Consider the following 12,600-nt stretch of genomic DNA (forward strand, 5'->3'; position numbering starts at 1 on the left):
TTGCGTTCCGAAGGTAGATCTCGATCGCAATCACGGTCAATCAGGTTCACTCTTCTCTCGGAGTTAGGCAAGCTCCTTGGTTTCAATTGTAACAGGCCCACTGAATACCATCCGCAGTCCAATGGGATGCTGGAACGTTTGTATCAGACACTAAAGACCGCCTCGGCCGACGTCGGTAAGGGGTGAAAAACGGGCTAATGGAACTGGAAGAGCTCCTGGACAGGATTTCATACTACAGGCGAACATGGAAAGTAAGACAAAATCCGCAGGAAGCAGAAAGAACCGTCGGTGACGTCGGCACGGAGAGCGCAGAGGACTGTCCACTTTTCTCTATAAAAGAGTTGGAACATGCAGTCCTCTCTATGCAAAACAAGAAGGCGCCAGGACCCGATGGTATTCCAGCAGAGGTATACAAACTGGTATTCCAACACCGGCCAGACCTACTGCTCGGCGCATTCAACGCTTGCCTGAAAGAAAGCATTTTCCCTGCTCATTGGAAAGTTGCGAGGCTTGCGCTGATCCCTAAACGGAAAAGCGATACCGAATTGCCGTCTTCATACCGCCCACTATGTATGCTTGATACTGCTGGGAAAGTGCTCGAAAAGCTCATCAGAAGTAGACTCGCTTAAGCGATACGCGCTGCCGGAGATTTATCTCCCCGGCAGTTTGGTTTTAGGGCAGGGAGATCGACAATTGATGCTGTCATGCAGATCGTGGACGCCGTTCGACGAGCAGAGGCACATAGCCGTCGAACTCGACGGGTGGTGCTCCTCGTAACGCTTGACGTCAGAAACGCCTTCAATTCCGTAAGATGGAAAGACATTCTAGGCACACTAGACAATACTTTCCACGTGCCGAATTATCTCTTACGGATATTGAGGGACTATTTGAGGAACCGCTCCCTGCTCTATGAAACCCTAGAGAGTCAAAGGAGGATGGAGGTCACGTCGGGGGTAGCACAGGGATCCATCCTAGGGCCGGACCTCTGGAACGCTACCTATGACAGTCTACTTAAACTCGACATGCCAGAAGAGTCGCGCCTGGTCGGCTACGCAGATGATGTCGCAGTGCTTGTTTACTGGACGCACTGTCGAATAGGCGTAAAGCAGACTCGGCATATTGATGCGGCGGGTAAGCGAATGGATGACTACTTATGGTTTCAACCTTGCACTGGAAAAAACCTAAGTAGTCATCCTGACTAAAAAGAGAATTCCGACCCTGCGTCCCATATCGTTCGGCGAGTCGATAATCGAGTCAAAATCTGCGGTAAAGTACCTCAGGTTGACTCTAGACTCAAAGATGAGCTTTTTTGAGCAAATCAAAGCAGCAGCGAATAAGGCTGCAGCTGGAGTTTCGGCGTTAAGTAGACTAATGGCAATCATTGGGGGTCCTACGTCTAGCAGGCGACGTCTCCTGATGAGTTCAACGCAGTCTGTCCTGCTCTGAAGTCCGGCGCAGAAGTATGGTCTGGCGCTCTTAACAAGGAGGTATATCGTAAACGCCTCGCGCAAGTACAGAGACGGGGATCTTTGCGCGTGGCGTCTGCGTACCGCACTGCCTCTAAACCGGCCGTGGCATGGAAGTTTTCAGTCTTACCTGCACAAGATTGGAAAGCCGCGATCTCCGGATTGCGTTTTTGCAATGGAGCCCACCACACTTTTTTTTCTCCTTGTGGAAGTTGGGATGGGGTTCGTCAGCAGCTCTATTTAAACACAGGGGATCTTTCTCCAGACAACATTGTCGAAGAGATGCTGAGCACTGCTGACAGGTGGAGCCGTGCTGCCCATTACGTTCGGGCCCTTCTCGTGGCTAAGAAGATAGAACTCGGCCGGTGGAGGATCCGGATGGTAGGGGGTTCCTTGAACTGACAGTTCCCTTCCTCCTCTCCCCTCCCGTTGGTGAAAGGAATTCCCTGATTTGAAGGCTCCGCGAGGCGAAATGTAGGTAATATGACAAACGGTTCCAGGCTAGCTCTCTGACGATGGGGAGGTGTTCAGTTGGTAGTCCGATGACGTACCGAACCGGGAGTTCAACAATGTGTGCGTAAATGCATTCATAAAAAAAAAGACCGCTTTAACTGAGGGATATATGACATTCAAAGGAGACAGCTGAGTTTTGACAAGTCTTGGGTATCGCGGTTTACCGGGGCACGCATAAGTTGTTGGAGCTTGGAGTACATTCCGAATTCCGGAGATCCCTCAAGAAATTGAACGGATGATTGCACCGACTTAGGAGGAATCTTTAGCTAACGCATAGCTCGGGGTTGGGCAATCGTCAAGCCATGCTTCGTATGCGCTCAACTATGGAGTTGGACTCGTAGTGTTAAACAAGCCAACCTGCTAGAGTTGCACCCCTGGTGAGGGTCTCGTAAGGGCGCACCCTTCGAGAAATCTTTCATCTGGCTTGTCAGAAAAACGCAGTCTCTTCGGAGGGGAAGTTCGGCCAAAAGACTGCACTTGTAGTAGATGCAGATTCCAGTGAAGCTGGAAGCTGGAAGCTACCCTTTCGTGCGAAGTAACCTTCGTATTCAGTACAAACTGCTGCGCTCTATTTAATTAGTTAAGGATCTTTTCCTCTTTCTCATGGCCTACAAGAAAGCGTTTTCGGGAACAGATTTAGACGCAGAAACGTATGGTTTATTGGTACCACGTAGAGGTACCTCATTTTATCCAACGCTGAGGGATGTCAGTGTTAATTTTATTTGGTGGAGGAAGTTACTACCGTAACAGGATATGACATCAACATATTACGCAATGTGCACAACTTTTTCACTCAATAGAATTCTATAAAGTTAGTAGGAAAAGTAATGGTCAATTTCCTTAAATTAATCGAATTTATTATCAAAATCTGCGATACAAATATAATACTTTTGTCAATAAGGTACAAGCTAGGTAACTCTAAGTTAAACGTAAATTAAAAGTGAATGCGAAGTTGGTGTTTTATTGCAAAATATAGAGAGAGGGAGGTGCTCCGACTTGAATGATCCTTCAGCAAGTCAAGTAGTTTCACAAAGCACTTAAGCTAATTAGATATTGCAAATTCTTTATTTTACAGTTCTCTCATTACGGACAGATAAAAAACAATAAAAATTATTCAATAAAATCTAACAAAAAACCTACTTTATATGGGAAATATCACAGCTTACAGTGTTCAACGTGTAATGTTGGGAGATCCTTGACAATATCAATTGCCTCACTCAATATGCCATTCTGATCGTCCGACTCAAAGGCCTTGTTGTCCACTCCATCGGCAGTTTTGACGGCGCCATTTACCTTATTCTTCTCAATGTCACTTTCATCGTTGGTAATTGCTGGTCCGTTGTCACCTTTCTCGTCAGTCTTCTCACTATCGTTATTATTTTTAGCCTCGAGGGCCTTCCGTTTCTCGTCTTTCTTGTGGATGCCGTACATCCATCTAAAAGCATCCAAGAAAACAAAGTCATTAGAGATCACACCATGGTTAAAGATATCAAGTGGAACGGTGGAAGTGCACTTTTGCGCACAAGACCTCTTGCTAGGAAAAAGTCAAGGCTGGACTGCGCAAATATCTTAACATTACTAGCAAATCTTGGGTCGTGGGCTTAAGTGCTCATCTAAAATAATCTTGTGCCACCAGTGATTCTGAACTTGCACAAAAAAGCACTCAAATATTGTACCCGGGAACTGCTGAAAACTTCCGTATTAGATACTACCGAATCTATGTGGCTTGGTTGCAGATTGAAAACAATTTTTTTGTAGGTGTTAAGATAGAAAGATTGCCGAAGGCCTCGGAACCACTCTCGCAGATACTTAGTACACCAATCACGGCCTGTTAGTGTATTATGATTATTTGTTTCCAAACTTGGTAACGGAAAAGATACGCGCTCTTAGCTTACTTCGATAAAAAAAGGCTCCAGTGCAGAATCACAGCCTCGAGTTCAAATTATCGCCATTGATTTCAACTTACAAGAAAATTACAACTGCTGGAGCGGTAAGGGCACCTCCAAGCAAAAAGAACGCTCCGGGCAAGGTGTTCAGTGTGGCTGCATACAAGCTGGTGTACATTGGGGCATACAAAAGTGGCATTAACGCCTCAGCAACTCCGAAAAGTGAATTGACTTTCCCCAGTTCGTTACTGTTCACTAGTTTCGATGCAATCGATCGCATTGCAATGAACGATGTTCCGTTCAGAATCTCCACAATTGGTGCAATGTAAAGTTGCCAATCCGTAACTGCAAATGCATAAACGAAACTCGATAAAATCTTCGACATACTTGACATGACCCCGATTAATGCATCATCGATTTTCAGTAGATGTGAGAAAACGCCCACTGAAAATAGCGTCCCTGAAAAGATAAAAGTGAAAATTTCATTAATAATATTGGTTTAGATTCGTTAAAAAATAGATATTAATTCAGATTGTCCTCAATGGAAACAGTAAGAGACTGAAACTCTTGGGTCAGCCCTAGCACAGCAATGTCAAAGAACGCTGAAGTTGAGAAAACCTCTATTCACTATGGTGGCATCAACACACATCTTCAGCCTCTCACTTTCGTAAAATATTCAGATTCATAGGTGATCAGTAAAAGATTGACGAACATCGAGATCAGATTCGTTTCCTCTATGAATTTCTCACAGCTCCCTGATCATCCGGGTTGCCAAAGATCAGCTAAGAGAGCTGAAATACTCCGAAACCTAAATAGAAGGAGTCAATGCTGCGTATAAGGGACCATCTACGACAGATTGAATCCTTAATCAACGTTTCTCCTTCCATAAATCTTACTGAGATGCGTCCTTTGAAGTTCCCACCCTTCCTTGGCACCTTCCCCCTATGATCATTGAAGATCCCTTTGAAATGGTCTAAGTTTCTCAATTCCAGGATACGTTGATGAGAAAAGAGCTCGCATGATTTCGAGTCATAAATGACAGCGTAAACTATAGTTGTCATTTACCACTTGATGAGATATAGCACGTCAACCACGTCTACTCCACCATCGTTCGCGACTACCTGAAACACCTTCATCTCCCCCACGACTTCCCGAGACGTCCGCACTCCTCCTCTACTGTTCTGCGCCAATTACTTTCGGGACAACCCACTCGGCGATAGTTGAAAAGCAGGTGCAGCGACGATCCAAACTCTCTCCAAAATGATTCGTAGGGTATCGATGTGGTCAGTGCAGGTGGATCCGGAGCGGAAACCAGTCAGATGTCCTTTGAGGTGTTCCAGGATTATTATTTTTGCAACGGCAGGAAGTACGCACACTCAAAACGTGTCCCCCTTCTCTTGGAATCTTAACAATCATCTCCTTCTTTCACTCTCTGGGAAAGATCTCGGATTTCCAACATTTTCGTATGAGTGGAAGTAGGAGATCTGCAGTAACTGCAGGTGCTCTCCCTGGACGATTACCTACCTTGTCGTGGTGAGGGAGCTCAGTAAGGAAAATCCCCCAGGAAACGGGAGGTGACACCTGAAGCCAAGAGGTAATCAAAACCCCAAGCCAAGGTGTGACTACCGTGCCGAGGGCTGAATGGTCACAGGGGTTAAGATGTGGCCGTAAACGGTGAACTCTGGGTACCAGGCAACCCCCAGTTTCAACTAGCCTTGTCTCGGCAAAAAGGGGCTCTGCCGAGATCGACTTACTTTCCCCGGAAAAATTGAGGCCATGGCAGCCAACTATGAAAAAACAAAAAAACAAAAACATAAACCTATTAAGCAAACACAGTTAAACTTCGATTGTAACGATCCAACCCCGAGTGAACGGGCAACCCTGAGCTCATCGATGGAGGACCTGACTCTTGACTCAGATTCCCCATTTATTCAAGTGGGAACCAATTCAATTGGGACCCAGTCCTTAACGGACGAGCCGAAGCAGGCCCCTTCTGTCAGTACTCCTGACCCCAGGCTCCAGTCGGCGCCACCTGCTGACGCTAAAGTCTTGCCCATGGGTAAGCACCTGTCCACGGACAGCAAACTGCCTTCGGGCAAACCGCCTCCGGGCAACGCACAACCAAAGAGCTGTGCCAAGGTTGAGGGGAAAGGAGCGTTCAGGGCACCTGCGGCTAAGGGGAAACCGAAGCAGCAGCGGTCCTCGGACGATCCTAACTCTTCGACACAGAAGGCAGCAAAGAGGGCTCGGCCGGCAACGGTTAGACCTTCATTTGCAGTCAAGGCTATCGAAGCCGATGGATGGGTCCTGTATGACGACTCTAATCCATCCCGCTACGATACTGAGCAGTGCGAACAGCTTAGGAGGAAACTCCTCCTAGCTGTAAGGACTGCGTCCGCGCAAGGCATTAAGCTTTGCTTTGAGTCGGTAGGTGTATACCGTAAAATGTTACGGCTGAACTTTGCCGACGAAGACACGAACGAGTGGCTCAGGCAGTACTGCTCCTCCCTTAATGATGTGTGGGAGGGTGCGCGACTAACCTTGAAAAGGGTCTCTGAGCTTCCATCGATCAAAAAGTGCTTTCTCTGGCTTCCAGAAGAAGAGCGAAATGGTGTCGGGGTTCTGGAACAACTTGGTGTACAGAACAACTTGGTGTACAGAACAACCTTAACACTTCCACCTGGTTGCTGCTAGGCAGCAAAACAGGAGAGAGAACCGATAGGCCGGGAACTTTTCTCACTATCGGCGTTCCCGAACCTGATGTTAAGAAGGTTCGGGAAAAATCGGGTTGCCGGCTCTACTATGGGCTGGGGACCGTCACGTTACAAGTGTCGGCTCCTAAAACCATTGAAGGGGACATGCAGCCCCCGGCATCTACATCTGAAACGTAGATGAGGTGCCACAATTCCCAAGTAAATCTGCAGCATTGTAAAGCGGCAACTGCACTTATCAGTCGTCGGATCAATAGTTGCAAGACATTTATATACCTCATACAAGAACCGTGGGTTGTTGGTGGGGCAGTCAGGGGCCTAAACTTCCAACATGCTGACCTATTGTATGCCAATGGAAGTGATCGACCCCGCACCTGCATGGTAGTCTCCAAAGACTTCCAGGCTAACCTGGCTAACGACCTATGTGATGGCGACACCACATCGGCTAAGCTAACCATAAAAAGTCAACAGGGAGATAAAGAGATACTATGGTGCTCTGCATATTTCCCCTACGACGCAGAAGACGTTCCCAGTGGAACATTCATCAGAGCTATCCAATATGCCAAAAGTAGAGGCATGGGGGTAATAGGAGGATGTGATGTCAACGCTCACCACATATGCTGGGGAAGTTCGAACATCAATGCAAGAGGATCGAGACTACTGGAGTATCTAGTAGGAACCGATTTGCAGATCCTAAATGTGGGTAATGAACCCACTTTCTTCAACGTGGTCAGACGAGAGGTCATCGACATCACGGTGGCATCTCTTGACATCGCGGCTCTGCTCGAAGAGTGGAGAGTATCAAACGATATCACACTCTCGGATCACAGACGCATTGATTTCGTTATGGGCATGGATCCACCTCCACCCACTCCATTTCGGAATCCGAGGAAGACAGATTGGGTAATGTATCAAATAGAATTGAGCACCCGAGTCACGATCCCTGGGAAGCGCATCAAATCCATTGCTGGAATTGAGAAGACAACCCAGATGATCACAACTAGCATGAGAGAAGCTTTCGAAGAAAGCTGTCCACTCAAGATGCCAAAGAAGAGTAAAACACCATGGTGGAACTCGGATTTGGCAAAACAGAGGAGAACGACAAGGATGCTCCTCAACCGTGCTCTGAAGGGTGAATCAAGCACTAGCTGGAATCGCTATAAAGAGGCACAGAAGGCTCTAAAGAAGAGCATAAGATCGGCTAAACGATTATCTTGGAGACGCTTTTGCGAAGAGACTAACTCCCTTGTGGCAACCTCAAAGCTGAAGCGGATCCTGGTCAAAGAACGTAGCCAGAAACTGGGCTATTTACCTTTACAGAATGGGAAGTACACAGAAAGCGATGAAGAAACGGCAAATCATTTGCTTGAAGTGCACTTCCCAGGCAGCATCCAAAATCTAATCTCGGATCCAACAGGTGCATACAGCCCTCAATCGAGAGACTGGAATCTGGCATGCAAAGTAGTATCACTGGAGCGAGTGAAATGGGCATTTAACTCGTTCCATAGATACAAGTCTGCAGGTCCGGATGGCATCATCCCTGCGCTAGTAATAGAGGGAATGAATGCCCTGGGTCTACACATTCGGAACATATGTCGTGCATGCCTAGCACACGCTTATATTCCAATTAAATGGCAGGATGTGAAGGTGTACGCCTTAGGACCATTCGTGGACATCGAAGGTGCCTTCAATTATCCCTCATTCGCGGCAATTTGTGATGCGGCAAGACAGCATGGAATCGAACCGCGCCATATCAGTTGGATCCTTCACATGCTAGAGTGGAGAAAAATCCACATATCGGTCGGCCAGAAGTCCGTTGAAGCAGGATGTCTCAGGGACTGCCCACAGGGAGGGGTTCTCTCTCCACTGTTATGGCTCTTGGTAATGGATACCCTGCTGTGGCTCACGGAGGACAAAAAAGTCTTCGCGCAAGCATTTGCGGACGACCTAGCCTAAATACTTACCGGCAAGTTTGCGGACACCGTATGTGACCACTTGAATGCAACCCTGCATGTAATCCACAGCTGGTGCTGGAGACTGAACTTTGCTAACACCAGGAAGCTGCTAACGCAGATTCAGAGACTTCGTTGCCTAAGTATTACTGGAGCAATGAGTACTACGCCGACTGCGGCACTTGAAGCTACCCTTAATTTACCCCTCATTCACTTGAAGGTGAAACGGAAAGCAGCCAACGACGCATATAGGGTCGATACCATTGGGGCGTGGAAAGGCGGCCAATCAAACGGACATGCGTCTATCTGGAAATTCCTTAAAAAAACATCCGGTAGCCCTGATGCCGACTGATCATATGGTTTCCAGATTCGTCTTTGAAAACACATACACTGTCGTAATCACCGAAAGGGAAGAATGGTCGACAAGTGAGTCTTTTCAGATTACAGACCTAATAGTCTTCACCGACGGGTCAGTCATGGAGGATGGATCGAGCGCAGGGGTGTTCTCGGAGAATCCGATTATAGAACTGGCCCGACCCCTCGGAAAAATTACGACTATATTCCAGGAGGAGATATATGCCATTTCATTGGCAGCAGAAGAATGTCTGCGACAAAAATGGAGGGGTCGCACCATTCGAATCTGTTCCGACAGTCGGGCGGAATTATCAGCACTAAATGGCAACGAGATATCAAGCCAGTTGGTGTGGAGTTGTCATCAGGTGCTGCTGAAACTTGGCCGACTGAACGAAACATTCCTGATGCAGGTGCTGGGGCATTCCAACATCGCCGGTAATGAGGAGGCTGACAGACTGGCTCGCCGAGGGTCTGCAGCCACAATGGTGAGGCCAGAACCAGCTCTTGGAATCCTACCATCTACTGTCAAGTCTACTCTGAAGGGTGAAATTGCAAGGATTCACGCAACCGAGCGGAGAAATTTAAACTCTTGCCGGCAAGCGAAAATCCTTGTGAAAGAGCCTAAGGCCACTAGAGCGGCATTTTTGTTGTCCTTTAAGAAGTGGGACATGAAAACCCAAGTTGGGTTTTGGACAGGACACTGCTCCTTAAACTACCAAATGGAAAAGATTGGGGTAGTGGTTTCGGCTATGGGCAGCCAATGTGAGGAGGAGGAAGAGACGGCCCTGCACTTTTTATGCAGCTGCCCGGCATCCTCAGATCTCAGACGAAGACACCTTGGCAAGGTTTTTTAGTACAATAGGCCTAACAATGGCCTGAGTGCTCGGAGCTGCGGCTCCCCCCAGTTAACTAAACTAAACCAAACTAAGGTTGCCATTTACCACTTGGTGGGGTGTAGCGCATCAAACACACCTACATCACCATCTTTCGCGGCTACCTGAAAAACCTTCAGCTTCCCCACGACTTCCCGAGAAGTCCGCACTCCTCCTCTACTGTTCTGCATCAAGTAATTTTGGGACAACTCACTCGGTGATAGTTGAAAAGCAGATGCAGCGAAGATCTAAACTCTCTCCAAAATGATTCGAAGGGTGTTGATGTGGTCAATGCAGAAATATCCGGAGTGGAAACTGTCGATCAAGCTGCCCAGATGTTCCTTGACGTGTTCCAGGATTATTATCTTTATTATCTATTATCTTTGCGACGGCAGGAAGCACGCAGATATCTCTCCAATTGTCGCACTCAAAACGTGTGCCCTTTTTTGGTATCTTAACGATCATCCCCTGCTTCCACTCTCTGAGAAAGGTCTGGGATTCCCAAGATTTCTATACGACTGGAAGCATCAGATCTACAGTAACTGCAGGTGCAGCGATAAATAACTCTGCGGAGAGACCATCAAGCTCAGCTGCTTTACTCCGTTTGAGTGCATTGACCGCCGAAATCATTTCTCTTTTGTTTGAAGGAACACTCCGAATCCGCATGTCACCATGGCTAGCCATTTCAGCTACAAGAGGAGGAACCTCACTCGATGTAATACGATTAGGAACCAAGGTGAAGCGTACTTTTCACCTCTTCAATTGTTAATCACATCATGGATGAGAAGCCATCCTTCACAAAACCATCGAAAGATTTCCAACCAAATGCAAGCTCTTTCGTGATGCAGTATGCAACTCTGAAATCATTGCGATCTGCGGGACCTTCCGCTTTCCTGATCAGCGCAATAGCGAATCCTGTCTTGTAACGGCGTACAATACACTGAACTTCTCGGGATTTCCGTCGTTATCGAAGTTCGAGTGCGTCACGCCCGCCACCACTCACAGCGGTCAGTAAAGCCTTCAACCCCTTTCGTTCATCAGTCCGCTTCCACAATGCCACAGTCAACCAGATCTTATGATACTCTTTCGAAACGTGGCTGACGACCTGTGTAGCACTCGAGAAAAATGCATTTTTGACGGCGACCCAATGCTCATCGATATTCTCAGGCGTGTTACTCAGTATATCTACCGTCCGATCAGCAAGACCGAACGACAGTTGGATCATACGAGCGGCCGATGTTGAACTTAAAGAGTCGCAGCTCCCCAACCATTCGAGAAGTGGCGGACGCAACACACAAGCGAACGTAAGCGATCATCAGATGGTGATCACTTTCGAGGCCGATGTCAGCCCCTCTTTTGTTACGCACATCTAAGAGGCAACTCCTAAACCTACTGCTGATCGCGAAGTTTTTGAACTGATTGTCGGTCATTTAAAACCTAACTGCCCTTATGACGGGCTCTGTGCTTGAACAATGTGCCACCAATGACAAGACGGTGGAAGTTGCATAAATCCACGAACATCCCTCCATTATCCCTACCATCGACCAAGATCATGTTTCCCCATCACATGTCCGAGCAAGGTATTGTCACAGCGAACCTTGACATTCAGATCACCCATCACGATCGCAATGTCACCTTTAGGAAACCTACCCTGAATTCTATGTAATTGCTCGCTGAAAGCATCCTTCTCCCCTATCTCGGAAGTCTCCGTTACTGCGTAGCATTGTACAATTGTGATGCTCCTTAACCTAAGAAGTCTATCAGAAATCAGCTCCCAAGTCAAAAGAGCGCGTCAGATTCGCGTTAGCTACCACTTGGCTTTCCACAGTACAAAAACACATTCCCATTAGTGTGACAAGACGGAGAGGAATACTCTCCAAAACTGCATCATCTTACTTGGCTTAGGCTTAGCCCCAGAATGTCTAGCTACATCGTTAGAATTCCCGTTCAAGTTGGAGAAAGCGAGCATTCTGCCGACCCTTCTAATGACATTATGGATTGTTATTGGTCAAACGACCGTCCTGAATGGCCAGAGACGACCAAGTTGGGAGAGCTATCCTAAAAACCTAAAACCTAAATCGTCCGCAAATATTGAAGCTCCATCGAAGCGCTCCGTCGACACGCGCTTGCACGCCTTTATGCTACTGAAGTTCGAAAATGTGAGGAGGGGGGAGGTCTTTGGGCACTTTGATCGCTCACGTATCATTATACCAAAAGTCATCTAGAAAAGGGACATCCTCCAATATCATCGCCTGAGGATGTCAATGCAGGGTGGGAACCTGGAAGGCCTCATAAAACATCTGAGGCAGAGGAAACATAGATCTGATCGTCCTTTCCGGTAGCGGCATACTGGTCCGGAGTTGTACATCTCCTTTTTTCTTTTTCCTTTTTTTTATTTCGTTTTCAGATATAATTCCTGTGTCGTTTGTTTCGTTAGACTCGAATTCCCGTGTTTGCTTTATTTTTCAGGATCCGGTGCAGACCAGCGTACCGGAAAGGATACGTTAATTTTGGCATAATAACAAGTGAGGGATCCATCATCCCACCATATTCCAGAGCCTCACTAGCACTGAGGCGTGCAAGCACGTGTCGAAGGAGCCTTTCGCTGGAGCTTTATTATTTGCGGACGAACCTTCAGGGTCGCCATCTTTTTATGTCTCCCCTCTTGGTTATCCCCGAGCACTCAGGATGGTCATTGCAGTCATTCTTCTTTTTCTTCAGCCTTTGTCCCGCTCACAAGTGAGATCGGCTTGTCGTGATCGGTTTCACCATTTAGTTCTATCAAATGCCTGATCTCCATCCAGCGTATCAAGCCACCATTGTTTCGACGGGCCTTTTGGTGAGAT

General features: G+C 47.3%; 1 protein-coding gene across 1 annotated transcript in view; it reads right to left on the reverse strand.

Moving 5' to 3' along the window:
• Nucleotides 1-2,814: 2,814 nt before the first annotated feature.
• LOC119652479 (tetracycline resistance protein, class C) overlaps nt 2,815-12,600 on the reverse strand; it is a 140,655-nt gene continuing 130,869 nt past the window's right edge. The window contains exons 7-8 of the mRNA XM_038056652.1: nt 3,946-4,324; nt 2,815-3,414 (exon numbers count right to left, since the gene is read on the reverse strand). Coding sequence (XP_037912580.1) covers nt 3,135-3,414; nt 3,946-4,324 — 659 coding nt within the window. The 3' untranslated portion in view covers nt 2,815-3,134. The remainder of the gene's footprint in view (nt 3,415-3,945; nt 4,325-12,600) is intronic.

This window comes from Hermetia illucens, chromosome 3, assembly GCF_905115235.1.
Source record: "Hermetia illucens chromosome 3, iHerIll2.2.curated.20191125, whole genome shotgun sequence".
Classification (NCBI taxonomy): domain Eukaryota; kingdom Metazoa; phylum Arthropoda; class Insecta; order Diptera; family Stratiomyidae; genus Hermetia; species Hermetia illucens.